This window comes from Coloeus monedula (genome assembly GCF_965178545.1).
Source record: "Coloeus monedula genome assembly, chromosome: 6".
In the NCBI taxonomy this organism is placed as follows: domain Eukaryota; kingdom Metazoa; phylum Chordata; class Aves; order Passeriformes; family Corvidae; genus Coloeus; species Coloeus monedula.
The window spans coordinates 8,206,055-8,231,986 of NC_138786.1; the positions used below are offsets into that span (position 1 = coordinate 8,206,055).

A 25,932-nucleotide genomic window follows, 5' to 3' on the forward strand; every position below is an offset into this window, starting at 1 on the left:
AGGTGAAAAAAATCAGATTAATACTTGAGTCATTTCACTTCCATTGTCATACATATTTTTTGATTGCATTATTACAGCAATGACAAATAATGGTAATTCTTTACAGGATATCTCTTAAATATTACACTAAAATTAAATGCATATTTTCAATGAAAAATACTTCTGGGGGAATTATTTTCCAAATCTGTGTGTCAAATGAATATTATTTCCTAGCAGTAATCACTCCATTGTGCAGTTCAAGATGACAGTGGAAGTGGGAAATCACTGTGGTAATCAGTGATAAGGGCCAAGTGCTTCTGGAACAGTGCATAACAAAGTACCAAGTAATGTGAATGTCTCACTTACCTGACATTTCAGTTCAAGTAAGAACTCGCAAAATTGTAGCAAACTTCTAAACAAGAGCACAAAGAGCTTGGTAGCCATAAGGGTATTATTTGCCATGCTGGATATGTTTTTGATATGTGAATTACATGCTGTGTAAGTTCATCTGTTTAAAAGTTAAATTTTATAAAAAGAAACCCTAAGGCAGTAATCTCTCAGATTGCTGTGCTTGTTTAGGATAAGCTTGTGTAAACTGAAGGCATATATGCAAGGCTCTTTGAGATAAGAATCTACATTCCAGCAACCAGTAATTATACAATAAACAATTAACTGTTCAAATAAATGCAGTGTTTTTTATTGAAAGACAGATTCATTTTTGAGGTTGCGGTTGCATTAACTATGAGCTGGGAGTTTGTATTAAAAAAAAAAGCACCATCGTATACTTTGAGAGTTCTTAAGATGCCCATCATTACTAGAATTTTGGGGTTCTATTAATTAACAGTGTTTCTGAGTGCTGTGGTCTAGAGGTTATTTTGTATCCCAGTGCTAATTCTAGCGCCCTCCTTGTTACACAGTCTTTGTCCAAGTTTGTTTTACAAGTTACTTTTATCTTCCAGAGCATTCTGCCTCTGGTCTGCAGGCTTGTGTGTTAGGCTGTCGTGTGGTATTTGTGTGTACTGTACCTGCCCTTTTACAAAAAAAGGTGTTTATTGTTGAGGCGTGAAGAGGGGGGGAAATGAATCACAATCTTCACTGAACAACCAGAATAAATAGAAATTTAAAATAAAACAAATAAATAATAATTAAAAAACCCCAAATGGAAAAAAAACCGCAAACACAAAAGGCCCCCTCACAACAAATTTTTTAATTTCCAAAATTTTCAGGTGGTTAATTAAAGTTTATCTACTTTTTGCTCATGACCTTTTGCTTTTCCAAGTTAAAAGAAGGAACAAGGCAATGTTGCTTGATATGCTGTACTGGTTTTGGGGGTCTCACCTCATCTGGAAGGGCTTTTGCTGTAAAGTGTAGGCCCAGTTGCCTAGAACACCACCAGAGTGCCTCTCAGCCTGAAAATACGGAATTGGAAAAGGAAGCTGTGCTGCTGGAGGACTTCAGAGTTTGCCTTTAAAACATGTATGAAAGAGAAGTCAGCACCACATCCATTTATATAGGTAAATGCTGTAAGTAAACTTGCAAGAAAACCTAAATACAACCTATTGCTGTTGTAGGAAAGTATTCATAAGCTCAGCATTTGTGTCAGTGAAGATAATTCTTGCCAACAATGCATGCACTGCCATGCTTCAGTTTAGAAACTTATTTTCTCATGTAATGCTTTTTTGTTTATTAAAAAGACCTGAAGAAAGCTTCATGTCTCTGAAGTTCTATGTTTTTTGGGGTTTTTTTCTGAGCTATGGAAATTTGTTCAAAAACCCCAAACTACCGTAACTTTAAAAGTTTTCTTGTGAAAATACTTGCATTTCTATTGGCTTTATTACTTGCATAATTTATCTGCAGAACACTGTTGCAATTTTTTCTTTTTTTTTGGTCTGGAAATAATAGAAAATGTTTCATGCTGTAAATAAATAAATAACCTGTAATGTCATGCAATCATGTCTGTCAGTTGTCCATAGCAGTGATGCAAATAGTTAGATTTCAGTCAGCATATAATAGAAATCAGTTGCTGATGCATAGTGTTGAACTGCACAAAGATCTGTCCCTACAGTATAAGCACAGGGAACTGCTGACTCTGAATTTAGGTTTGGCAATTCTCTAAATTACAATTATTGCTGTGAAAGGTGTTAAAGTGCTAGACAATGAGCACAACTGAGAAAAGCAGTAGCTGACTTTCTTTGTTTTTTCAAAGTATTTTGGTTCATTCTTTAGGCTTGTGCTTTAGCCTGGCATGCTGACCATAGAGCATTGCTGAAGTGGAAAATACATCCCCTGGTAGTGCATCTCAGGCAGGAAAGTGCTGCACAGACAGGCTCTTACTGGTTCATGATGTGTGCAGGTCACAATGCTCTAAGAGGCTTGTCTGGCTCCTCTCATCATCTTAATGAAAATGAAGCCAATCCAGCCAAGTTGCCAATTTTTATATTATTTGGTGTCTTCTATAAAAGTTTCCCATGATGTCATGATTCCTGGCACCGAGAGTTCAATTTTTCCCTTATGCAGAGTGACTGCCCCCTCATCCCAGGGGATGGAAGATAAGAGAAGTCTCCCTTACAGCAGGCAGCAGGGAGGGCTGTGGGTTTCGTTGTTTGGGTTGTTTTGGCCTTTGTTTACACTTGGATTTTGAACTTAAAGCAGTCTCACATGTGCACTGGAGTAAGTAGCAGTTACCTATAAACTTAATGTCCAAAAGCAAGAAAAGAAGAAGATAAATGGTTACTTGGACATACTGCCCTTCATTTTTTTTCATTTGACAGGTGCTATGCAGAGACAAGTCTGTGGAAGTTTGAAAGTTTGGGGATTTGTTTTGCTTCCCCCTCTGTTTACTGCTTTTGGAAATCATTAGGGCTTTTGGCAGGTTCCTAAGGTTGCTTGATGTTTAGATTGCATTTATTTCTTTTCTACATTATTGGTTTTGCACAGACCCAGACCATGTATATTTTCAGTTTGCTTCCATTAAGCCTGATTGAAAACATGATTGAAACATAATGTTAATTTAGGTGACTCACGTAAAAATGTTAAATAAAAGCTGTGAATCATTAACTTACATTTAATGCTAGGAGGTCTGGAGATGGATTTGTCATTTGGTAGTGCTTTCACTGTCAATTTTATTAAATTGTACCAAAAGTACCAAAATCTTTTTAAAAACCATTGCTCCCACAGCATCCTGGTCATTCCAGCTTTTGAATTAAATGAGGTCCTGTAGGTTTTAATGGAATTAAAAACGGAAATGTTAAAGTGGGCATGTGTTCGTAGTTATCTGCTTTGCAGACTTTACATCAGTAAATCATTACAAAAAGTGTCCAGTAAGTGTTTCTTACAGTTGAACTCTGTCTTTCTGACCTAGTCCTTTATAAACTTTTCTGTGCTTTGATTTTTGTAAGGTTGTCCTCCACCCTTTGGATTTTTAGGTTTCATAGTACTTTTTTTATCTGATTAACATTTTTTGCAATATCCTAGCAGAACTACATCTGTCTGATCTTGGGCTTGAGTTTTGCAGTATTTCTGTAACTTTTTGGCTTGTGATTGGAATTTCATAATTGTTCTTTGTTTCCCTAGCTGTATATTTTGTTAATAATGTTTAATTTCTTCCTTAGCTTAAGCTATGGAGGAGGACATTCATCACATTCAGAAACAGACCTTCACAGACAGACATACACAGCTTCTCATCAGCTTCCTGGATACTCAACTACGCAACATCCTGCTGGTAACTGTCCATATCATGAGAATACTGCTTAAACAGCTACAGAGGAAGAAAAAAACCAGACAACTGTTATGTCATTTAGATTAAAGTTAATACATTTTATAATCAAAGGAAGTTTGTCATATAAGTGGTGGCAACTGGTATTAGAAAAGCTGAGTGTGTAGTAGAAAGTTAACAGTTGTTAGCTTTTATCAAAATGCAAAATGTTGTTAAGTAGAAAGGAAAATATAAAGGCAGGTTATACTGGGTATCTTGTTTTTTGAAAAAGCTGCACTTATTCTTTAAAATACAACTTTTCAGGATTTGGCCTATGCATAAGGGCCAAACGTTGTGTGCCTCCGAGCCAGTGGCAGAATTGCTGCCAGCTCCTCCAGACTACTAAAGCAAACAGCAAAACTGATGCGAGCTGAAACACGCTGCTGCTGGCACTTCCATGTGCACGCTTAGGCGGGGCTGGGGAAAAGTTAAAATTCATTTAAAATGTAGCAGTGGGGTCAGCTGTGTGACATCTGCAGTGGGGTCCGTCTTTGCTCCTGATGATATCCTGTCTCCATGTCAGGAGAAGACGGGGCTTGACCTCTTCATGCTCACTTTGCAACCCAGTTTCCAAAGAAAGGTGTTTGAGCTCATGTCCTGACTGGAGTCTGTAGTCTCCTGGCCAGGTCCTTGATCAGGGTGATGGAGGGCCAGAACTGCAGTCTTGACATAATCTCAGTTACTCACAGCTCTGGATCTCGCCAGTGCTTCCCATTGAGCCTCCTGCTATTGAAAGGTCTGGACAATGGGAAACACATAAAGGTGTTTGTTGAAACAGGGAATGCAACCAAAACCCCTTTTCATGTGCCAGTCCTATAGATGTGTCCAAACTTCCATAAGCTGCCCAAAAGGGGAGAAAGTGGATGTAGAAAAGTTGAACACATTTCAGGAGGAATTGTGAATGTTTAACCAAGTGAAATAGAACAGTGAATCTTCAGAGGAAGGAAGAATTTTACTGGTGTACCTAAATATTGTTTGAAGCATCATATTTGACATACATTTAATAATAGGTTTTTAAATGTATACTGTACACTCTATGCAGTGGTAACACTGTGTAACAGTTAAACACAGAAAAAACAATGTACTTTAACAATGCTAAGGTTTTGTAGGGTGGGGGTTTTATAGTGAGTTATGAACATATATCCTTTTTACTTGATTTTGCTTCTTTGAAGTTCATCTGAATTATCTGTTTTGTTTCATTTCCCTTCACTATCATCTAGGTCTTTCAGGAATATTTGATACCAGTATGCACAGTGCTGGAGGTAACACTAAGGAAACTTCTTCAGTTATGAATTTCCTCTCTGCTATTGAGTCTCGTACTGCTCAGGCAGTCTCTTCAGGATCTACCCTTTTACCACAATTCAGGGCTCCTTCCTGGCAGACAGGTGAAAATTTTCCCTTGAAATAAAATTTTGTCATTGTTATATTGAATGCTTGGGAGGATTTGAAACAAAAATATTCTGACTAACTGAAAAGGCTGCATGTTTCCTACCTCTTTTACATCTCAACATTTAAAAATATCATAATCAATGAAATTATGTTAGCATAAGATTTATATAAGCAGAAGTTCTGGTTGTTTAGAAGGAATTTAGATGCATAGGATGTTATTTTGTTTAATGAGTCAAATTTATTCTCCCAGCTCTGTTTGGAATTAGTCTCACTAGCACTATAAGCCTGTTCAGGCACACTACCTGTGCATCCTAGCAAATCTTTCAAACTCTGTTCCCTGTCATAGTTCTTCTGTGATATTAGTACTAAAAGTCTATGGGTAGCTTTGGCCCCTTTGTACACGGAAGTAATGAGCAAGGTGTTCTCCAAAAGAAGGTCTGAGGTGCATGTCACATAGAAATAAGGGATCTAATTTACAACTAAACAAATGTGCCATCTCTTCTGGCAGACTGACTGCCTTCCATGAAACTCCCCCATCTGTCAACCCTTCTGTGCAGAGCAGGAAACTGCAGATTTTGAGCTCGCTGTAGACAGTCACACCAAGATAAGTGTTGCTACTGCATCTGTGGGTAGCTTCAAGTTCTGGTTAATCTTATGGAGTGATTGTGCAGCTGTGCAGTACAGGATCTAGTCACTGATCTGACAGAAAATGTTTGAGTGGCTTTTTTCCTTTGGTCGGATGGTTTTCCTCTGTATCAGCAGGCTGATCTGTGTCTTAGTGCAGCTGTATGATTGCTGTTCTGATTTGGGGAGGAGGCACAAGGTAGCACAAGTGGAACACATATGCCATTTTATTGACAGTTTGCACTTGTTCTGTTGAGGGTAATGTGCAGCTGCATTCTGTGAAGAGCAACTCAAAAAGTTAAGAATAGAGACTGTGGCTTTTAACTCACCATTGACAAAAGCAGACATGTGGGAGCAGACATGAAGATGCACACTGTTAATCTGGCAAACAATCTTAATATAAATCAGTTATAAGTTTAGAGTTATGATGACCCATCCTCACATCAGAATGTCAGCTGGGAAGAAATCTTTTTTTCTCTTCGTCCTAGCATTTTCTCCATTGCAGCCTGCCTAACAGTGAATTGTGAAGAATGGGGAGAGATGCTGTGGGTCGGGTTTGATGTTGGTACCAGTGATTGAGAGACTTCTCAGTACTCATTACTAAGAACTCATCAGTAAGCCCATTTTTCAATATTACCAGTTCTCTGAGCTTTTTGTTGTCCTTTAATACTTCTGCTGCTTTTCTGTAACCCTCGATCTCCCAAGTGTCTTTTGAGAGCTTTGTCTTCTATGAACTTTTTTGATGAGGGAAAGCAAGAGCTCTTCACTCTGCAAGGTGACTTTTTTCAGAAGGGTTTCTTACTTTGGGATTTTCTCTAAACCCTGCAACTGCTGATTTTGGGGGAAAAAGAAGAACATTGTGTTTGTTATATTTGTCCTTCCAAGTGTTCCTTTAATCTGCAGGTCGTGTTATCAGTGCTCTGATTTCTTAGGGTAGTGAGGGTCTGTCTGTTCATGCAGCTTAGTACCTTTGCCATACCTTTTGTTTTCTCCTGGCCAAATGTTAAAATATAAAGCCCAGCAGTTCTTCCATGCTAGTGCTCCTATGACTGGCTCTTGTCTGGTTTAAGAAGTAAGATGGATGTAGTTGGAAGGGTTTTGATTTATGGAAGAGAAAGGAAAAATACAGGTTAGATGAGAAATGAACATCTGCAGTTAAAACAGGTTTAAATTCTTCCCCTTCTTTGATGCCTCTGGATGGCCCTACCTTTGTGTTAGCAGTCAGGATCAGTAAAAGAGAACCCAATTGTACAAAATGTTGCAGTTTTTTAGAATAGGGGGGAAAAGTGCTTTGAAACACTGTTTATGCTTTTTTACTCAGAAAGACCTTATTGTTGACTAAGGAAAAATACCTTGGCATTCCTTTACTATCACATCTCTTCATATCAGTTTGTCTTGGACTGGAAGGGAGAAACAAAGAATTTATTTCTCAGCTTCACCTGAAACTTCAAAAGCAATTGTATGATTAAGTTGCAATCAGCTTAGGAAGACTTAACTGCATTGTAAAATGAAATATTTTTTTTAACTGAAGTATATGTTTCAAAACAAGCTTTATTTACTGAGAGTTTTCATTTATTCTTAAATGATGCAAAGCTAAAAACTGTTTTAAATGTGCAGAAAGAACTGACAAAGGTCAAATCATTCCACTGATATTTAATTTTTTCTGATTTACATACCCTGGTAAATTTCCCAGTGGAAACTGATTCCTTTACAAGAATTTTAAGCCTCTCTGGGAATAAGCTTGCCTTCTTCACTTTTCTTGGTAGACTTTGGAAATAGTACACACACTTCACCAGTGCCTGCAAGTTACAGGATGAAAAGCACTGAATGATATGGATCACTGCTCCAAGCCTCAAAGCTTGCAAGGGAATTTCACGCTCTTATTTCAGCTGGAGAATGTTGTATTCTGTTAAGAAATCTTGTTTAAGCCAGGATGTCATACCAATGGCTGGATGCAAACAAGTAATATACTTTTCAGTTGGATAGTTGCTATTGCACTGTGCAGATAATTGCTGTCAGTGGATATTTTGGACTCTCACTTCAAAAAAGCATACAAATCACATTTACTGCTTGTACTGAAAATCAAACCCCTCCTTTAAGAAAATTAATTGCAGAGTGTATAGACCATTAGCTATTTTACTGTATGCTCTGAAATGTTTCCCATACAGTGAGTTATAAAATTATTGGCAAGGGTAAATCCAGGAGATGGAATTGCTTCTTAAACTATGTGTGTATTACAACTTCTAAGGTGTAATTTTGCCTTTTTACTGTTTATTGAAGGTGGCCAGGGCTTTTGATCAGTTTATTCTGACCTTCTTTTTAAACTGAAATAAAAACTGATAAAGAGGCCTTCAATTTCAAAGCAGAATTAATCTTGTACAATTTTTTTATCAACAATTTGCATATTAAGGATATGAGTTTTTCCCTTGGCAATTCACTGCAGGTATAGAGTTTGGCATTGTTAAAAAACCCTGCACTTCCATTTTGAAAATTGCCTACAATGAGTGCCTCCCTACGTATGTTTGGGTTTTTTAAAAGGGTGGTGATTTTGAAGAACGTTACATTTGTAAATGCTGTAAGAGCTTGCAGTTAAATGACTTATAGAAATGCAGAGTGCTGTAACTTGTAAAGCTCCTTTATGCTTCTTTTTCCTTCTTGTTTTGTTTTTGTTTTTCCAGGTATGCATTCCTCGACAGCCACAGAACTGTTTGTTACTGGAGCTTTGCCAACCTCTGGAACATTTCCACCAACCTCCGCTTTATCAGCGTATCAGCATCCCAACACCTTCAGCAGCAGAAACTTTGCTACTACCCCTTCTCTTACTCTTCAAGATGCTACTTTCAGTGCTACTTCGAACGGTCTCTTAACTGCCCACGATCCTTTGTTACAGATTAAAACATCGCAAGGCACTGTTCCAACTGCTTTGACATTTGAGCGCCTGGGCAGCTCTGTTCTGAGTACCAGTGTACCTCCTCAGTCATCAACATATCGTTCTGCTCAAGAATCTGCACCCCATCTTTTGCAACCTCAGTTTAGTTTGTTGCCTTCGACCCTTGGAGGAGCTCAGCAAGTGTCTCAGGCCTACAGCACATCTGTCTTCACTGGTTCCACTGCTTCCATGGATAGAGCACTTCAGCGAGAATGTAGTGTTATTAAACACCACCAGCGGCCTTCGAGTACTCAGTCTGTCCAGCCTCAACTGGCTGTTTCACAGCATTCCTTACACAGCTATTTAACAAGTACAAGTGGAGTTAACTTTCAGGATACATCTAGGCACTCGGCATTATCCTGCAGTCCAGTTGGAGATGTTACTCAGGTGAGCAATGGAGGACCACAGCAGAAGACTTCTCAAGTCACAGTAGAACTTGCTCAGTCATACACATCTGCAATTCCATCACCTGGTTTTCCGTCTGCTTCCACAGCAAAAGTGAAAAACTGTTCCATGAAGCAGCCTCCGAGGTCAACAAAGACCCCCAAGCCTCAAAGTGTAGCTCCCACTGTGCAGACACAAAGCTATGCCAAAACTGCACAAAACCAGAGTTCTGTCATTACAGGCCAAGCACAGATCTATTCCACAGCACAGCTCCCCAGCCTCTTGTCGGTCAGTCAATCCCAAAACTATGTTTCATGCCAGGCTGAGAATGTGCCACCTGTCAGTCACTCACAGGATTTCTCATCCAGCAAGGTTGAGAAGCTGCCCTCACTGTATAAAACATTGACTTTTTCTGGGCAATCACAAGCTATTACTTCTGACAGTCAGACTCTAAGTTACTCCTCAGAGGAACAGGTATTGACCTCAGTTCCAAATGAGAACTACTCTGGGCAAATGAGGGAACTTTCTTCAGTCAGCCAAGCTCAGAGCTACTCTTCTAGTCACTCTCAGGGTTTATCTCCAGTTACCCAGTCCCAAGTTAATTTTTCATCTCAATCACAAGTTTTAGCAGCTGTTAGTCCTTCAGAAAGCTATTCTTCAGGGCAGTCTTTAACATTAACGTCGCCTTCTCTTTCCTTTAATGCCTCTCCTCGGGTACAAACTCTTCCAGCCACTAGTCCTAATCAAAGCTATATTTCCTTACATTCTTCTCAGAACTCTCAGTCACAAGAATCCTCCTCCCCGCAGTCTCAAAAGTTTTTGCCATCTGTCCAGTCTCCTTTTGCATCCCCAGCTCATTCCCAGACGCTGCAGAACAATAGACCTTCCTCAGAGACAAAGTCCTATGTTAAAAGGAAGTCTGACTCTAACTTATATGCCTCATCAAAACAGGAGGAGGAATTATCAATGCAGGATATGCAGGCATTGCAACAGCAAGCTACTCTTGAATCTTCCACTCAAAGCCTAACTGAGGAGGAGATCAGTGCTCAGGATGCATCCTATAGGGTCTCAAAAGCAAATGACAGATACTCTCAAAGTGTAATCAGAAGCAACTCTCGTCTTGAAGATCAAGTTGTTGGACTTACTCTTCAAGGAACAAAAAAAGATGAAAGAATGGTCAGTTCTGTGGAACAGCTTTCCCAACACATTGGCCATATCACCAGCCTAAGCCATGATATCAAAAAGACAGCTAATTTAATGCGAACAACACAGGTAACTGTGAGTGCTAAGGAACTAAACCAACAGCATTCTCTTATGCATAAGGTACATGAAAGTAAAGCTCAAGAGCAGCAGGGCCAAGTCATTAGCACACCACCGCAGGTTCAGCCTCATGCTTTAAGACATGGTCATCAGCTGTGTTTGCCCAGTGCACAGGTACTGCTGGAATCAACCTGTGACTTGCAGATTCTTCACCAGTCAATCCTGCAGTCGGGTTTAGGACAAGCAAAGGCATCACCTCAAGTGCAAAGAATACAGAGTCCTCAGCAGGTGACACATCCATTCCTTCAGATGGATGGTCACATTGTTCAAAGTAATGGGGGTCATTCTCAGCAACAGCTTCATAGTCAGAATTCAGAAGTAATGAAAATGGACATTTCTGAGTCTTCAAAACCACTACAGCAGCATTTGACAGCAAAAGATCATTTTACTCAGACAAATCAACATGATTCAAAAAATCAGTTTGTTTCTCTTAGTTCAATATGCTTCCCAGAATCTATACTTCTCAGTGACGAGAGGAATATATTATCCAATGTGGATGACATCTTAGCAGCAACAGCAGCAGCCTGTGGAGTGACACCATCTGACTTTGCCAAATCAGCTTCTAATGAAGAGGAAATCCAAGCTGTTGAAAACAGTGAGGAGTCTAAAACACAGTTCCGATCATTGGATTCCAGACATGTGTCTTCTGTTTTCAGTGCCTCACCTACTGTAGTTGGAAAGCCAGCAAGCAGAAATAATATTTCTCTCAATGGAGGCCAAATTACTCTAAATCTTACCCCAGTGTCAACAATACAGACAAAAACTGTGAACTTGGATCAACAGCACGTTGAAACTTCTGATCAAAGTGTACCAGCAAGAATGACCTCTCCCACCCTTGGTCCTGGTCAAGAAGAGCAGGAGGCTGTTCGAGTTAAGAAACAATCCAGCATCAGTCACGAATCTGAAGAAGATAATGATGCTTCTGTTGATGGTACACTGAATACAAGAGACACAGAGTTTGTTTCAAGTGGTAGGAGCCTAAGTGAGGAAAGTGCTGCTTCAGAGAATGATTTTAATATGGGTGGTGATGATGGTACAGCAGCAGGTAACCAGGCAAAGGTTCCGTTGCAGCCGCTCTCTGTGCCCCAAAGTGCAGATGGAGCCATTAATAGAACTGAAGAAGAATGCCAAGATTTAGCTCAAGGGAACCTTCAGAAGAAAAAAAGCAAAGGAAAAAGCCAAAACAAAAATGCTGCAGAAGATGACAGTGCAATTCAGAAACAGGTAAAAAGAAGTGGACAGTGTAAACGTCAGAACTCAAGAGGAAGTGATTCGTGTTTCACATACTCTTCTCCTGTTTCTGAAAGTTGTTATGATACTTACCAACATCAGGAAAGAATGAGGCAAAAAATTAAAGAAGTTGAAGAAAAACAGCCTGAAGTCAAAACAGGATTTATTGCATCTTTTTTAGACTTTCTCAAGTCTGGGCCTAGGCAACAGTTTTCCACTCCAGCTGTACGAATGCCAAATAGGACTAGGAGACCAGTCACACAAATAGTTCGTGCCCCTTGCTTGCAGCCCTCTGCAAAGCCTCAGCCAGCAGCAGCAACACCTGTGGCTGCTGAGGTGAGTGGAGAAAGTCCAACCAAAAAAGCTGATGAAGAACTGAAGAAAAATTTAGAAACGTTGCCTTCATTTTCTTCTGATGAAGATGATTCTGTGGGTGGTAACCATGATCTTCAAAAGAGCATCTCTACTGCATTGTCAGCCCTGGATGATACATCTGACAAAAGGATCAAATCAGGTAAAATGGTTACTGCAAGTGTATATGTTGAAGGAATTTTTGTTGCTGATGGGGGAAAAAAAAAGAATAATTTTACCTGTCTTCAGGTAAAGGTTTTGATTTGGTTTGGTTTTGGCCACAATTAAGAGTTTTCTTAAAAAAGTGTATTGACTATGGACTAAACTAGTGTTTTCCACAATTAGAAAATATGTAAATAAACTTTTTCATGCTACTTAAGTAGGACTAATGCCAAAAAGTTATTTTAGTTTGGAGTTGGAATAATGTGTGTGTTCTCTTCGATTCTGGCTTAGAATACTAAATATGATTTTCATCTGGGAACCTCAACAAAACATCATGTCAGAGGTTCTCAACCTATTTTAAAAAAATCCTAGCAAGAGAATATATTAATAATTGCCATCAGCAGGTGATGAGTTCTTGCTAGGTAAACATATATTTTCTGTGATGATGAAGTTGTACTGAATATGTGTATGAACCAACTTTTGCACTTGTAAACTGCACTGGTTTGGCTGGGCTGGTCCAAGGTGGGAGCCATTTGAGCCATGTCGATCAGGGGTGTTGTAGCTCCATGTGTGTTGATAGGTTGCCAGCAAAAGAACAAAATCTGGGAAACATTGGTTTGGGCAGGGAGGGGCAGCAACCACTGATCACAGTAATAATTCGTTTTTCACACACTTTTCAGTTTCAGTTGTGTTACATCCATGCTGTACATCCATGTTCAGAGCTTTTAACTGATGCTGCCTTGTTTTGAAGTATTTTCAGAATACAGAACATTTTTGCCTAGACAGGTCTCTTCAGTAAAGATTTTTTCCCCCTCTGGTAAGCAATTAGAAACTATCCATCCAATCACATAACTGTACTAATTCCAGAGAAATACCATTGTCTTCCAAAATCATCACAGGGAGAAAATGAAACCTTTCTTTAACTCCTCTCAGGATTCAGAACCCATGACCTGTGAGCTGATTCTAAACAAGAGAGAATGAAATAATGGTTTCCCTTTTTAGAATAAAGGAGAGATGGAGATTTTTTTTTTCTCTAGGTGTGACATGATTTGCTGAAAAATACATAGAAAAATTAAATTGTAATAATCGCACCTAAGATACTGGAAAAATATTGCAGAATATGTGATATGCTGAACAATACTTCATCTTAATTACTATTCTGGGGTTTTTTCTATGGATATTTCTATGTAATTATGTTAAGTTCATGCATTTCAAAAGGCTGCACAGAGGATGAAGTTCCTTCTGTGTCTTTCAGTTGAATGTATATTTCAAGCAAGAAACCAGTGACTGTTTTTTGTCCCAGAAAGCTGAAATCTGGACAGTGCCATGGTGTGAGCCTCTTGCTGAAGCTTGTTAATTTTAATAAGCCATTTCTGTGTACAATGTCCAAAGAAATATTTCAAATGGGTTTTTTGTTGGGTGGGCATTTCCATTAGTGTTTTATTTGCAGTGATTTATTTTACAATGTTATTGTATCTTCTTTATTATCCATAAGGATGTAATATCTATATCACCAATTTCTTGAATTCACCTTCCTATTTTGTGACAACACAAGACTGTGCATTGTACAAGATGCTTAGTAATGACATATTTCTTTCTTTCTCAATGGTGTTTTGCAGGTTTTCTAGTAATTCCCTCTTCTGTCTGTTTTTTCAAATAAGTATAGACAGACAAATGCTAAAACATACCTTTTGTTGATAGTATTAAGTAGTACATGTACCTTTATCTGCTGTTCTGACAAATATGTAAATATACCTAAGCAACTAATAGTGGTGTGTCTAATTAAAGCTGTCAGAGCTCTCACTGAAGAAAGAGAACATATTTGCAATAATGTGAGGTGACGTATCTGGAAGAATATATTTCAGATTTCAAATTAACAATTTTACCGAATGGATTTAATGAATTCTCACTTATTTGGTATATAGCTTTTGTATTGACACATTAATTTGACATTTAAATCATTTGTTTGGAGTCACTTTTGTTAAAATATGCTACGTTATCTTTTTTACAGTTTTTCAAGTGAAAAAGTCAACCATTAGCAATGATTATAGCAAAACTGTAAAGTGGTTATCTTAAGTTTCCTAAGTGATATAATCAATTGTGTTATAGTTACTATAACTTGATTTCTTTTAGATCAGCAAATCAGTGTTAAATCTAATGTGTGTACAAGACTATAAAGTAATATCTAAAAAGGATTCTAATTTTTTTCAGGTGGGAAAGAATAATTTTGAAAGGTGGGACTTTTCTTTGGCTCTTTGGAATAGAGGAGGAAAAGAATGTTCTTTTCCCTTCTTTGTTTTGTATCATCAGTTCTCATTGCTCACCTCTGTTAATATTAAAAGTCATTAGGCTATTGCCAAAGTTTTAATCTGGAACTTCCAGTTACATTATCACAAGATATAAATGATAAGTGTCCAAAAGTCACACAGAAAATATTTTCATATTTCATGTGTATTCTCTTTCTGTAATCCAATTTAAAAAGACTTAGCAGCAGATAACAAGATTCAGTGCTGTAACCTTTACTGTTGTTTTTGCTTATTGTCACGAAGTACAACAGTATTACCTGGTGATCATGTCTGTAACTATCAAATTGTTTTCTGAAGCATTCAGCTTTGTTAATTCCAGATGCTAACAGAGGCAGCAGTTTAATACAAACAGAGGTATATTAGCTACAGTATTTCGGTTGTGTTTAAGATTTAGTTGTGGTCAAGATACTGCTTCTATTTTAACTCCTAGAACAGGTGTTTTTCCTAGAATAGTTGCTTTTAATATAAATTGTAACAGAAAAGAAGAAAAATCTAGTTCCATATTGCATTGCTAATCCTTGATAATTTGTTTAACTAAAATTTGGATTTTTTTCTTCAGAAACTGAAAAAGTGACAGTTGTTACTGCTGCTGCCACCACCACCACTGCTGTAATAAAGCAGGAATCTCCACAGACAGCAACTGCTGTAGGCAACATGCAGGAGAAAATGAATCCAGCTGACCCCTTAAAAGTAGCTCAACAGGATGCTGTGACTTCAGAACAATTGGCAAAAATACAGGAGACTGTTGCAATAGAAGGATGTACTGATGAGGAGAATATGGACAGTGAAGGAGAGGGAATGTACAGAGAACGTGATGAATTTGTAGTGAAGATTGAAGATATAGAGACACTAAAGGTAATCTGAATATTTGCTGGGGGGGGAAACACATCACAAAACCCTTGCATATGAATTCAGCCTCAAGAAACTACCAGAAGAGGAAAGGCTGCAGATTAGTTTTCCCTTTCTATTCTAGTATTTCCTGATTGCTGCCAAAATGCCTTAAAGGTGTCTTTCCAGTGCAGATTACAAACATGTTTTGAATGTACATGACCCATTTTATGCTACACACATAATAAAGTAAATCTGTGTGCTGGTAACCTCTGTTAGAACTTGGAATTACCTATTTTAATATTAAAAAGCATAAATTTTTCACAGGCAGTTGACTGCTTTTTTTTTTTTTTTTTTAAAGATAGGAGTAGACTTTCAAGTGTAGCTTTGCAAAAGACCTTGAATGGAATTGGCTTCTGGTTTTTTCTAAGTTCTGCTTGGTATTTCAACAAGAAATGTCTTCCATAAGCAATCAGTACAACTCTTCACATGAGTTTATGTGAATTTCCTTGTTGTCTTTGATATTTCGTTTTGGTTTGGTGTTGTTGCTTCACCATTTTAATTCTTCTGAATGTTTACCTTTACTTTTGTGGCTATCATAGCCAGCAATATTCTTACTGTTAGAATATTTCTAATATTTTTGATTACTTGTCTATGTGTTCATTCTCTTAAGCTGCAGTTTTAAATTAATTAATGTAGCTTTGTCACATAAGACAAGTGTTAGCAGTTTGAAATATTCCCTTGTCACTTATAAGATGGATTAAGGTATATTAGGAGATATTTTGAATTTTAAGTTTGTTAGTTGAAGAGTCATGAAAAAGTAATCATTATTTGACTACATTTTCCAAAAAGGGTTTATTTGAGTTAGTAGTTTGTTTGTAGGATCTATAGAGAATTCTCATTAAAGCTGATCATTATAAAACTTGCCTTGATGCAAGCAGAACTTAATAACTGTGGTTTTGGAATTCTAAATTACTTATTTAAATTTTATCTTTGGTTAACTTCCTCAAAAAATGTGATGCAGAAACACATTTCTGGAAGAAAAATAAGCACTGTTTTTAGCAAATAATTTTATGTTCTTCCAGGTTGCTTTGCAGACAGGAAAAGAGCCTCCAGCTATCTGGAAAGTACAGAAGGCTTTATTGCAAAAGTTTGTTCCTGAAGTGCGTGACGGACACAGAGAGTTTGCTGCTACTAACAGTGTGAGTCTTAAAAATTCCTTGGGAAGCCTCATGGGAGATGGTTTCCTTCATGGAAGTCTAGGAAACTAAATAGAATGTGATTCTGGCATACATTCTTAGTAATCATCCTAGAGGGGGGGAAAACCCTCCAGCTCAAACTCTCCCTAAATACATCCATGGACTGATTTTTTTGCTTTCCACCGCGGGTTCTTTGGTATCCTTTCGGCTGCATAAAGGAACAAGTTATTCTCCTAACCAGAATAAAGTCAGTGGAAACAGGCTTGTGAACCAGCTGCTTTCTGCAGTAGGAGTGATATAGAGAGGATACAATTTTTAACAGGCAGCCTTTTGCCAGGCAGATAATGCTTTTGGGATAACACATGTGGAGAATAAAACAAAGGGAGAAAAAGAAGCCCAAAGTAACTCCTCTTATCTTATTGTCTTCATTTTTAATTATTATCTGGAAATCTGATGGAGAATTTTTCTTAAATTATAAATGGTATAGAGAGGCTTATCTTAGTATGTAAACATGGGGGGGTTAAACAGACTTTTTTCTCCAGTATTGGAATTTTTACTTGTTAAACTGACAAATTTTGCTTTACAGAAACACTCATGGTTTGCTTTTGGTTTTTTTCTTTCAGTATCTTGGGTACTTTGGGGATGCAAAAACAAAATACAAACGAGTGTATGTGAAGTTTGTTGAAAATGCAAACAAAAAGGAATATGTCAGAGTATGTTCAAAAAAACCACGAATCAAGCCTGTCCAGTCAGCAAGGTATTTTATTTCAATTTATTTTCCATTCTGCTATATTGTTTTCATATTAAGAACAGACCTATTGAAATAAACAGGAGGTATAACTTTAAAGTATGTTAATTGTGCTTTAATATGGAAACTGAGAACTGTCTGGTTTGCTTTAAGAAATTAAATATCAATTACTGCCTTGTCTTCCCTACTCTATTCTGTTCCATAATCAGTTATTTTGGAGGTGTTAGGGCTCTACATGCTATTTCTGTGTCATTCTTTGCCATACAAACCTGCTAGTGTAGTGATTTCAATTTTTTGTGTATTGTTTTCTCGTATCCTGTGGACTTTGCTAGTTAGGTAGTTTTTTCTGGATTGCTTTAATGACCATTCTGTCCCAGTATACTACAAGTACCATGCTTTCTTCTCAATCCTGGAAAGTTAATGTAAAAACAGATGCTCATTACAGTGCTCTTCATTCAGGAAAACACTGGAGTTTTAAGTCTAGTTTGCTCTCAAAGAAAGCAGTGCCTTCAGAGAATCAACATTATGAAATAATCCTGATCTACTTAAAAGTACCTAGGATTTTGATGCTCCTTTGTTCTTGGGCTATGCAAGACTGTCCCAGCACCTGTTCTTCCAGTGCTCTGAAGCAACCCCCTCTTTTAACAAAACATGATTATGATTAGCTTGTTATGCATATGCTGTTCTCTCAACGCTGCTTTTGGCTTTTCTTTCCGTTTGTACTGCATGTTGTATTTATGGAGAAATCAGTCAGATCCCACTTCTGTCTGTGTTTCACTGAGCTTCATTAAGCAAGGTCTTTCAGCTTCCTTGTTTGGGGCAGACTTACCATTGCTCTCATCCTTCTACTGTCTGTTGTCTCCATCTATTTTGGTTTGAAATCTTCATTTCTGACAGATGTCTAGAATTACTCTCAGTGTTCCAGAAGATACTTACAGTGTTTCTGCTGTACATACCACTGCTTTCCCATCTTGACAAAACTCTTCTCTAGCACTTCCCAGGATTGTATTTCCTGCCTTGCTCTCAAAACTGTAGTGCATTATTAGCCCAAAAGTATAGAACTTTGTATTTCTGATACCAATATTCCTGTTTGTTTCCCTGATTTGAGTGGTGGGAAGAGAAAGGAGTTGTCTGGCCAAGTATTATATCAAAAATATAGTAGTATGTATAGTGTGCATGATCTAATTCCCAGTTACAGGTGACAGTGAAGTAAGTTTATATAATCAGTGGGGAGTATATTCTGGTTAAATAAGATTACAGGTGTTCTATTACTGCCAAAACTTGTCTGGTAATTACTTTCATAAAAATTCTCTTCATCATATTGCAGGACTATTCATTGCAAACCTAGTAATAGCAACATCAAACCCCCTGATCCACCAACACCAAAACCAACAGCAACAAAAGTCTCTTCTGTGAAACCCAAAGCTAAACAGCCAAAGGTAAAGGCTGAACCACCACCAAAGAAAAGGAAAAAGTGGAAAGAAGAATTTTCATCTTCCCAGTCTGATTCTTCACCTGAGGCCCAGAGTGAAGAAGATGGTGAGTGAGATACCATTTTTGGCACCTAGGCCCATTTGAACTCAAATGAGAAGAGTATTATAAAGTTACATTGTTTGATCTTGCATGTTTTTCTGTACAAGCCTCAGAAAGAAAATATGAAATCTGAAAGTGCCATGCAAAATGAGTTTCTTAAAACTTTTTACTTTCTGTTGGTGTATAGGCAAAGGTGTACAATTGAAGTTAATTCCAATGTAGTTTATCTACATAAATACATGTTTTACTACTTGCTGTCTGTGACAGGTACAATTGTAGGAGGAGAAGCTGATTTGATTTTTGAATACATCTAAAGAATGAGATTTTTCATTAGTTTTCCATTGCAACTGCTTGTCATGTCTAAAATAACATTCCTGTAATCTTTGCCTGCGTGGAGATGTGGGCAGAATTCAGATGCTGCTGTTGTTTTTTCAAAATCCAAGTAGAAAAAGCAGTCGACTTTTGGCTGCTTCATTGCTTGTCTGAACGGCAGCTGTTCAAATGTAGCCTGCTGAGCAGATCTGCTGTTAAGACATTCATAGAACATCGAGATTCAATGTTTGCAGGAATTCTCCAGAAGAGAAAGGGATTTCTGAAGTTTACAGTGTTTATAGGGGTTACATGTGGTAGCAGATTTACAGTGCATTTTGCAGGGTTCTTTTTGTTTATTTCCTGTATGTTTGAAGCAAAGCTGTGTATTACTCATACTTCATTATTGCTGCATTTCTAAAGCATCCTGGTGACTTTTAAATATGGATAAACTATCATTGGTGTACTGGAACACTGCCTCTGTGAAGACAGCACCTTTAAAATATTTTTCAAGCAAACTTGCCTGAGTAACACTCCATATTTAAGGCCTCAAGTAACCTGGTGATTACAGTCATCCCTGAGGAAGTTTAACGGCCTTGCTGGCTGAATCACTGCAAAACCCTGGTGTCAGACATGGAGCTATAAAAAGCTCCAGAATGCTTACTAGTACTGATGACTACTCCATGTGCATGTTAAAATTGCTGTCTATGAAAAAATAACAGTTTCCTCAGAGTAAGCACAGATATGTGCCTACATTGCTTTACTGATAAAATTTTCTTTTGCCTTTTTTTGGTGGGTTGAAAAATTAGGTGTGACTGACTTCAGTTGTATGCAGGCTCCTAAGTGACATTAGTACTCTGAAATTCTTTTTCCTGTTGGATGACTTCAAATTTTGCAATTTTGGGAGGTACTTGCAACTGCACTTGGGGTGCTTTGCTTGACTAAGTTATTAATTATCCTTTTTCTCTAAACTTTCATCTACAAAAATAGAAAAATGTTTAAATTCCTTAAAATATAATGTAAATTTTTAACTATATCTAGTTTAAAAAGTTGAACCATTTGTATTATATTTGGTGTCTGCCCCTGTTTTTGATGTATAAGTAGTTTATTGCAATTGACTGCATTGAGTTTTAATCTCTTGGGGTACCAGTAGGGGTCACTTGTGTTTTAAGAGAGAAACCTTCCATTTTGAAAAACACAAATTTGTAGGATATTGAAGGAAAAAATCCTTCTGTCCTGTTTACTTTTCAGAGGTTATACCTCCAGCTCCACTTGTTACTCGCTTTTTGAATACAAGAGCTATGAAAGAGACTTTCAAGAGCTACATGGAGTTGCTTGTTAGCATTGCCTTGGATCCAGACACAATGCAAGCCTTGGAAAAGAGCAATGGTATAGTATGTTTAACATTTGTGTGTTCTTACTAGATTTTAAGGTTATTAATCAGAAAAGCAAGTGGTTTTTAAATAAAACCCTGCAAACCTAACAAAATTCTAGTTACATAACCTCACTGGAATAATCTACACGTGTTATTTGTGTATATATATTTTTTTGCATTCTCTTTGAATAATCAAAGTAACTTGGAAATATTGTTTTATCTGCTTTGCTGCATTAGAATTTTGCTGTGAATGTCAGAATAGAGCTCTTTGTTCCTACAGTTACTATACTTCAAACCTTAGCAAACATTTATTTAAAATTACAGTTTCAAGTGTGTTTGCTTTCTCATGAAGAAATAGGCTTATAACTGTAAGTAGTTAGGATTCCTCCTACTATTAAGAATTCTGCTTTTTAAACTCTGAAATCTTAAAATCCAGATCAAAGAAAATTATAGTAACACTTTTTTTTTTATAGACAAAGTATTTGGATTTGTTTACCCTAGTAGACTCCAGGGTACAAGTCGAAACTCCTATTTCTCAAAATTTAGTAAAACACTCATGTACCAAGATAAAGGTTCCAAAAGAGAAATCATTTCATGTATTATTTCATTGTAAGCTGTTGTTTTGTACTATTTTCTGATTGCCTGAGGCTAGAAAAGATTTTTTTAACACTTCTCTCCTGCCTCTTCTGATTTGTTCTGAGTGTGCATTAGTGCACACTTACCTCAAGATTTCAGACCCATGCATTATGTCAGTAGTCCCACTTAAAACCAAAGTAATTGACTTTATAAATAAAAGGCTTCATACTGAGCTGTAAATTTTCATTCCTGGCCACATGCCTGTGTTCAGCTGTATATTGTGAAATTCACAGTGGTTTATCAGATAACTTTTATCAGTAAGCACTTTCCTCTTTTTTTTTTTTTTTAATAAATGCCAGCAGGACCATTTCTTGTAAAATGGAATAACAAATGTCAAAACCACATACTTGTCTTCATAAAACTGCCAGTTGTATTGCACAGAAGAGGATTATCTTGGAAATGGTGTAAAATTGTCTCTAAAATTTATGCTCTGTATTGCTCTATCTTAATTTTTCCTTGCAGGAAAAGAAAGTCAGAGAAGGAGCAGGATTGTAGTCAGCAATTAAACTTCGTACTACCTAGACCAGCTTAGTGAGCCGATCAAAAAAAAAAAAAAAAGATTATTCTCTCACATTTGAAATTAGATTATGTGCCAATTGCTTTATTTTTTACTTTCCACATTGTATATTAATGGGTTAAAGTATAGATTGAATATGAATCTCATGATTGTGTGTCTTAATAATCAACTGCTGTGGGTTTTTAATGTGTCTTTTAGATGAGCTACTTTTGCCTCACATGAGAAAAATTGATGGTATGCTGAATGACAATAGGAAAAGGCTGCTTTCCAAATTGCGCTTGGATCATGCTTTCAAGGTATTCTCTTTCAAATTCTAGGCTTTTAAAAGTGGTGTTTTAAGTAAATCACTGAATGCGAACCATGCAGGCACAGCTTAGAACCCAGAAGGCACATTTGTAACGGAAGTGAATATGGGTTTGAAAGAGATGCTATAAATTTAGTGCTTGTGTGTGGCATTTGGAGAACATTTTGTGATGGAGGAGTTTATACTGCAAAGGTAGAGTTCTAGTTTTGCTCCCCATGCATTCTGGTTCATTCTCAAGCATTTTTTTTCCTTTAAGCTTTTCAAGTTTGCCAAAAGAAAGTCTGTTTCCTGTCCTTCTAGAGCTTTGGTTAAATGTTTGTATTGCCTGAAAATAAACTTTTACATGAAATAGCTATGCTGTGGAGCAGATGTCTGAACCTCTTTGAAGTAGAGAACATGATCTAAGGAGTTTAAAACCAGGACAGAGGGATGCAAGAACAACTCATGTGTGTGCTCTTTCATGTATCTTCAGCATGGAAAGTTGAGAAAAGTGTGGATAACAAGCCCATATTACAGCAGCTTTGACGTGGTAATAAAAAAACAGGTCTGGATGTGGACAGGGAAGAGAGAAGCCGTACCATCTCAGTAGAGAGAAGGTAAACAGGAGGATAATCACTGTGCTTCCTACTGTTCCCACCCACCCTCCAAGCAACAATGCAGAGTTTGCAAGTGCAGGGAGGTTATTTTCACTCATGGAGTCATTTAGGTTAGAAAAGATCAGTTCCAACCATTAACCCAGCACTGCCAAGTCCACCACAAAACCCTGTCCCAAAGTGCCACATCTGCTGCACGTTTCAGAGACCTCCAGGGATGGTGTCTTCACCACTTCCCTGGGCACCCTGTTCCAGTACTTCATAACCCTTCTGGTGAAGAAATTTTTCCTAATATCCACTCTAAACCTCCCCTAGCACACCATGAGGCCATTTCCTCTTGTCCTACTGCTTGGGAATAAGACAGCCTTTTGGCAATGTCTATAATCAGACTGATTATTTGTTCTAACAGTTTTGAGGCCAACAGCAGTAAAGCAGGCTTGACTATAAACACCATCAGCCCAAACTTGCTGTTTTGCCACTCTTTCCCTGTCCCCTTATGCCCACAGTACAGAGACACTTGGAGAATTAGTGCTGTCTTTGGAGGGCTGTGAGCTTATTTTTAAGAACTAGGTGAGAGGAGGGAGATAATAACAGACTTGAAAGTTCTGCTCTTTTCCATCATGAAACCTTTTTTCCCCATTCCATTTCTGGTAAGCCTTGTGGGACATGAAGTGGCCTTGTTTCAGGGAGGAGAACACCATCAACCCATGAAACAGCTGTAATTCACACTATTCTTGGAGTTTTTTAGTGTTAGTTATGCTGTGTTCCCAATAGCTGAACAATTTCTGCCTGCTTGAACAAAATTTCTTGTGGCTTCCTCCTTACAGTAAAAAGGCCTGGGGAGGGCTGTATAATTTCGAATGCACAGAGCCTCAGAGAGGTAGCATATGTTAACACCCCATTTCTGTTCTTCTGTTGTGGTAATAATTTTATGTTAATAGTTATTAATACCTTGTTTTGACCTGTCGGTGCAGAGAAGATAGGCCAGTTAAGGGAAGATACAAATTTGTAGAATTCTAGTTCCATTCACAGTATACAAAAAGTGAGAGGTAGCCACATTTGATTTTTTTTTTTTCCGGTTTAAGGGGAAAAAGGTACTATAATTTTCTGTAATACCGACATGTAATTCCAGCTGCTAATTAAGTTGGAGTCCTTGGAGTCCATAGTGAATACAATAGCTTTGCTGTGTGTTCACTTAGAAGCAGATTATGTATCATATTTCTAAAGTTAACTTGAGACTGTATTCCATCATATCATCTGCAAGACTTTAATGAAGTTAATGGATGTAAGGAAGGGATCTGCTTGTGATGTCATCTGCAAGATAGAAGACCTTTTATGTTTTTCTTCTGGTGTGACAGTGCCAACTTGTGCCATCCTTGGGTCAATATCTTGGATAAAAATGAAATGCCTACCTCTCATCATAAGTGCATTGGTTAGGAAAATGTGTAATACTCTCTAAGATACAGGAGGTTTCTGTTCCACCTTTAATCAAATAACTAGTTCAGATATTAAAGCTGAATGAGGCACTGAAAGAAGCAGTAAATCAAAAATATCATTTGTCATTCACTGGTATCAATCAATTTGAATGATTTTACATTATCAATGTTCTGCATTGATAGGCATGGATGAATTTAATATTGTTTTTCCACTGGATATAGTTAGTATGGAATATGTTAGCACTGTATTGCAAACCAAAGCAGACACTGAAGTTAGCAGTGAGTGTTTGGTAGTTTTGCCTGTAACATTTTTTATAGTTCTAACATTCACTGCATCCTTTGGGTAAGAGTTTTTATAAACAAAATTATAAAATGTTATTGTTGCTTTATTTGGAGCTCAGTAAGTGAAGCCTCTCAGCTGAATTGTGTAAACTTCATTTGAAAATAATTATCACCATTTTGTCTCTCATGCTCCCAAAGATGCAGAAATCACCAGTATTCACTTCCTCATTCCAATTCACATTTGTCTGGTTTAGGACAGTGGTGTGGCTGTGGAACTGTTCTGGTTCTTAGGAATTCTCCAGAGGAAGCCAAAAGTGGCCAGAGCCTCTTGACACTCCAAATCAAACTTGAGGAAGGCTATTATAGTGGATAGCAAAACCAAATAAATCAAACCTGCTAAAGTTGTTCCACTTTGAAAGTATTGTAAGAAAGACTGGATATGGGCAGGTTGGCTGGTCAAGGTTACTGCTACCACTGTGCAGGAGATTTAATAGCTGTTTACTGAGAGGTTTGTTGAATAAACTACAAAATGGCTGATATAGATAAAGAGCTAATAAATTATAGGCAGGGGAGGTTGTTGTAGTCAGGTACTGTTTGTTAGAAGAAAATATAAAAATGGAGTTAATTTAGTATCTTTACTCAATAGTCCCAAGTAAGGTCCTTGAGCTGCAGCATTGATTCATTTTTCCATACGTGTATTTTTCTGCCTCATACTGGAGTGTAATACAAAGATGCATGTTTATTTGACTTGAAACATTCTTTTCAGGGCCAGTTATGTAGCATAGCAGGATCTGCTAACATAATACTGTATTTATACAACAAAATTGTATTCAAATTTACTCATGCAAATAATGTAGAACTGAAGCTGCCAGAAATGCAGTTCACTCTTGTGAGTTAAAATGTGTTAAACTTCAGCTTTTCTGAACCAGCCTTCTACTTCACTGTGCATAAGCTTTTCTACCTTAGAGATCTTATGAGATGCAATTAGTTTGTAATTTGCAAAATCTGGGACAAAAGCTATGAAGGTATTTAGGCATCCAATCCCTGTGTGCCTGACTATGCATTAAATACTTAGAGATCTTCAATTAACTGGGCCTTAGAGATTCTTGGGTAGAAATGGAATGGAAAGCATTTTAGAAGATAAAAATTGCCCTGTGGAGCTTTCCCCCCCTCTCTTTCTAGTGATAGAATCACAGATGTTATTCTGACCTACAGTGAAAGGATCTGCTGGTCTTGAAAAATTACAGTAATCAAGAACAGGTGGTCATGCTTCCCAAACTAGATATGGTTGTATGATCTGATAAAGACACTTTATCAGGTCTTTGTGGAAGAATAAATTTTTTCCTAATAAGCTGCACTCTAAACTCTTCAAAGAAAATGGCCAATTTATCATCAATGTGGCCATTCTTGATTTTTTTTATAATCCTTTGTCTTTATATGCTCTGTTAAAGAACGCTTTGGAAAACTTTCCTGAACTGACAGTGATCACTCGGGATTCCAAGACAAAGTGTGGAGGAACGTCTGTGTCTAAGATCAAAATGAATGGTAAAGCTTACAACAAGAAAACACTGAGGGCTTCTAAATCAACCACTAAATCAGCACAGGTGAGTGTTCACAGGGTTTGTTGCTGCCACCATCTGACTTGTGCTATGATAACCACATTTATATAAAACACTGCTTCGTGTGTTAGGTGGTTTGGTTGGTTTACCAAAATATAAAATCTTTGAGGGAGGGGCTTCTTCTG

At 37.5% G+C, this 25,932-nt stretch overlaps 1 protein-coding gene across 5 annotated transcripts in view; it reads left to right on the plus strand.

Annotated features, from left to right (window-relative positions):
* The window catches only part of QSER1 (glutamine and serine rich 1), a 44,436-nt gene that overhangs the window by 12,937 nt on the left and 5,567 nt on the right, over positions 1 to 25,932 (plus strand). For 2 of the 5 annotated variants that reach the window (XM_082283780.1, XM_082283781.1), the window contains exons 2-11: positions 3,591 to 3,700; positions 4,954 to 5,118; positions 8,425 to 12,123; positions 14,988 to 15,283; positions 16,342 to 16,458; positions 17,079 to 17,212; positions 18,531 to 18,742; positions 20,297 to 20,434; positions 21,772 to 21,869; positions 25,640 to 25,792. In XM_082283780.1, the coding sequence (XP_082139906.1) occupies positions 3,591 to 3,700; positions 4,954 to 5,118; positions 8,425 to 12,123; positions 14,988 to 15,283; positions 16,342 to 16,458; positions 17,079 to 17,212; positions 18,531 to 18,742; positions 20,297 to 20,434; positions 21,772 to 21,869; positions 25,640 to 25,792 (5,122 nt within the window). Of the gene's footprint in view, positions 1 to 1,092; positions 1,494 to 3,590; positions 3,701 to 4,953; positions 5,119 to 8,424; positions 12,124 to 14,987; positions 15,284 to 16,341; positions 16,459 to 17,078; positions 17,213 to 18,530; positions 18,743 to 20,296; positions 20,435 to 21,771; positions 21,870 to 25,639; positions 25,793 to 25,932 lie in introns of those variants that run through there. The other 3 variants (XM_082283783.1, XM_082283782.1, XM_082283784.1) reach the window with 3 other exon arrangements.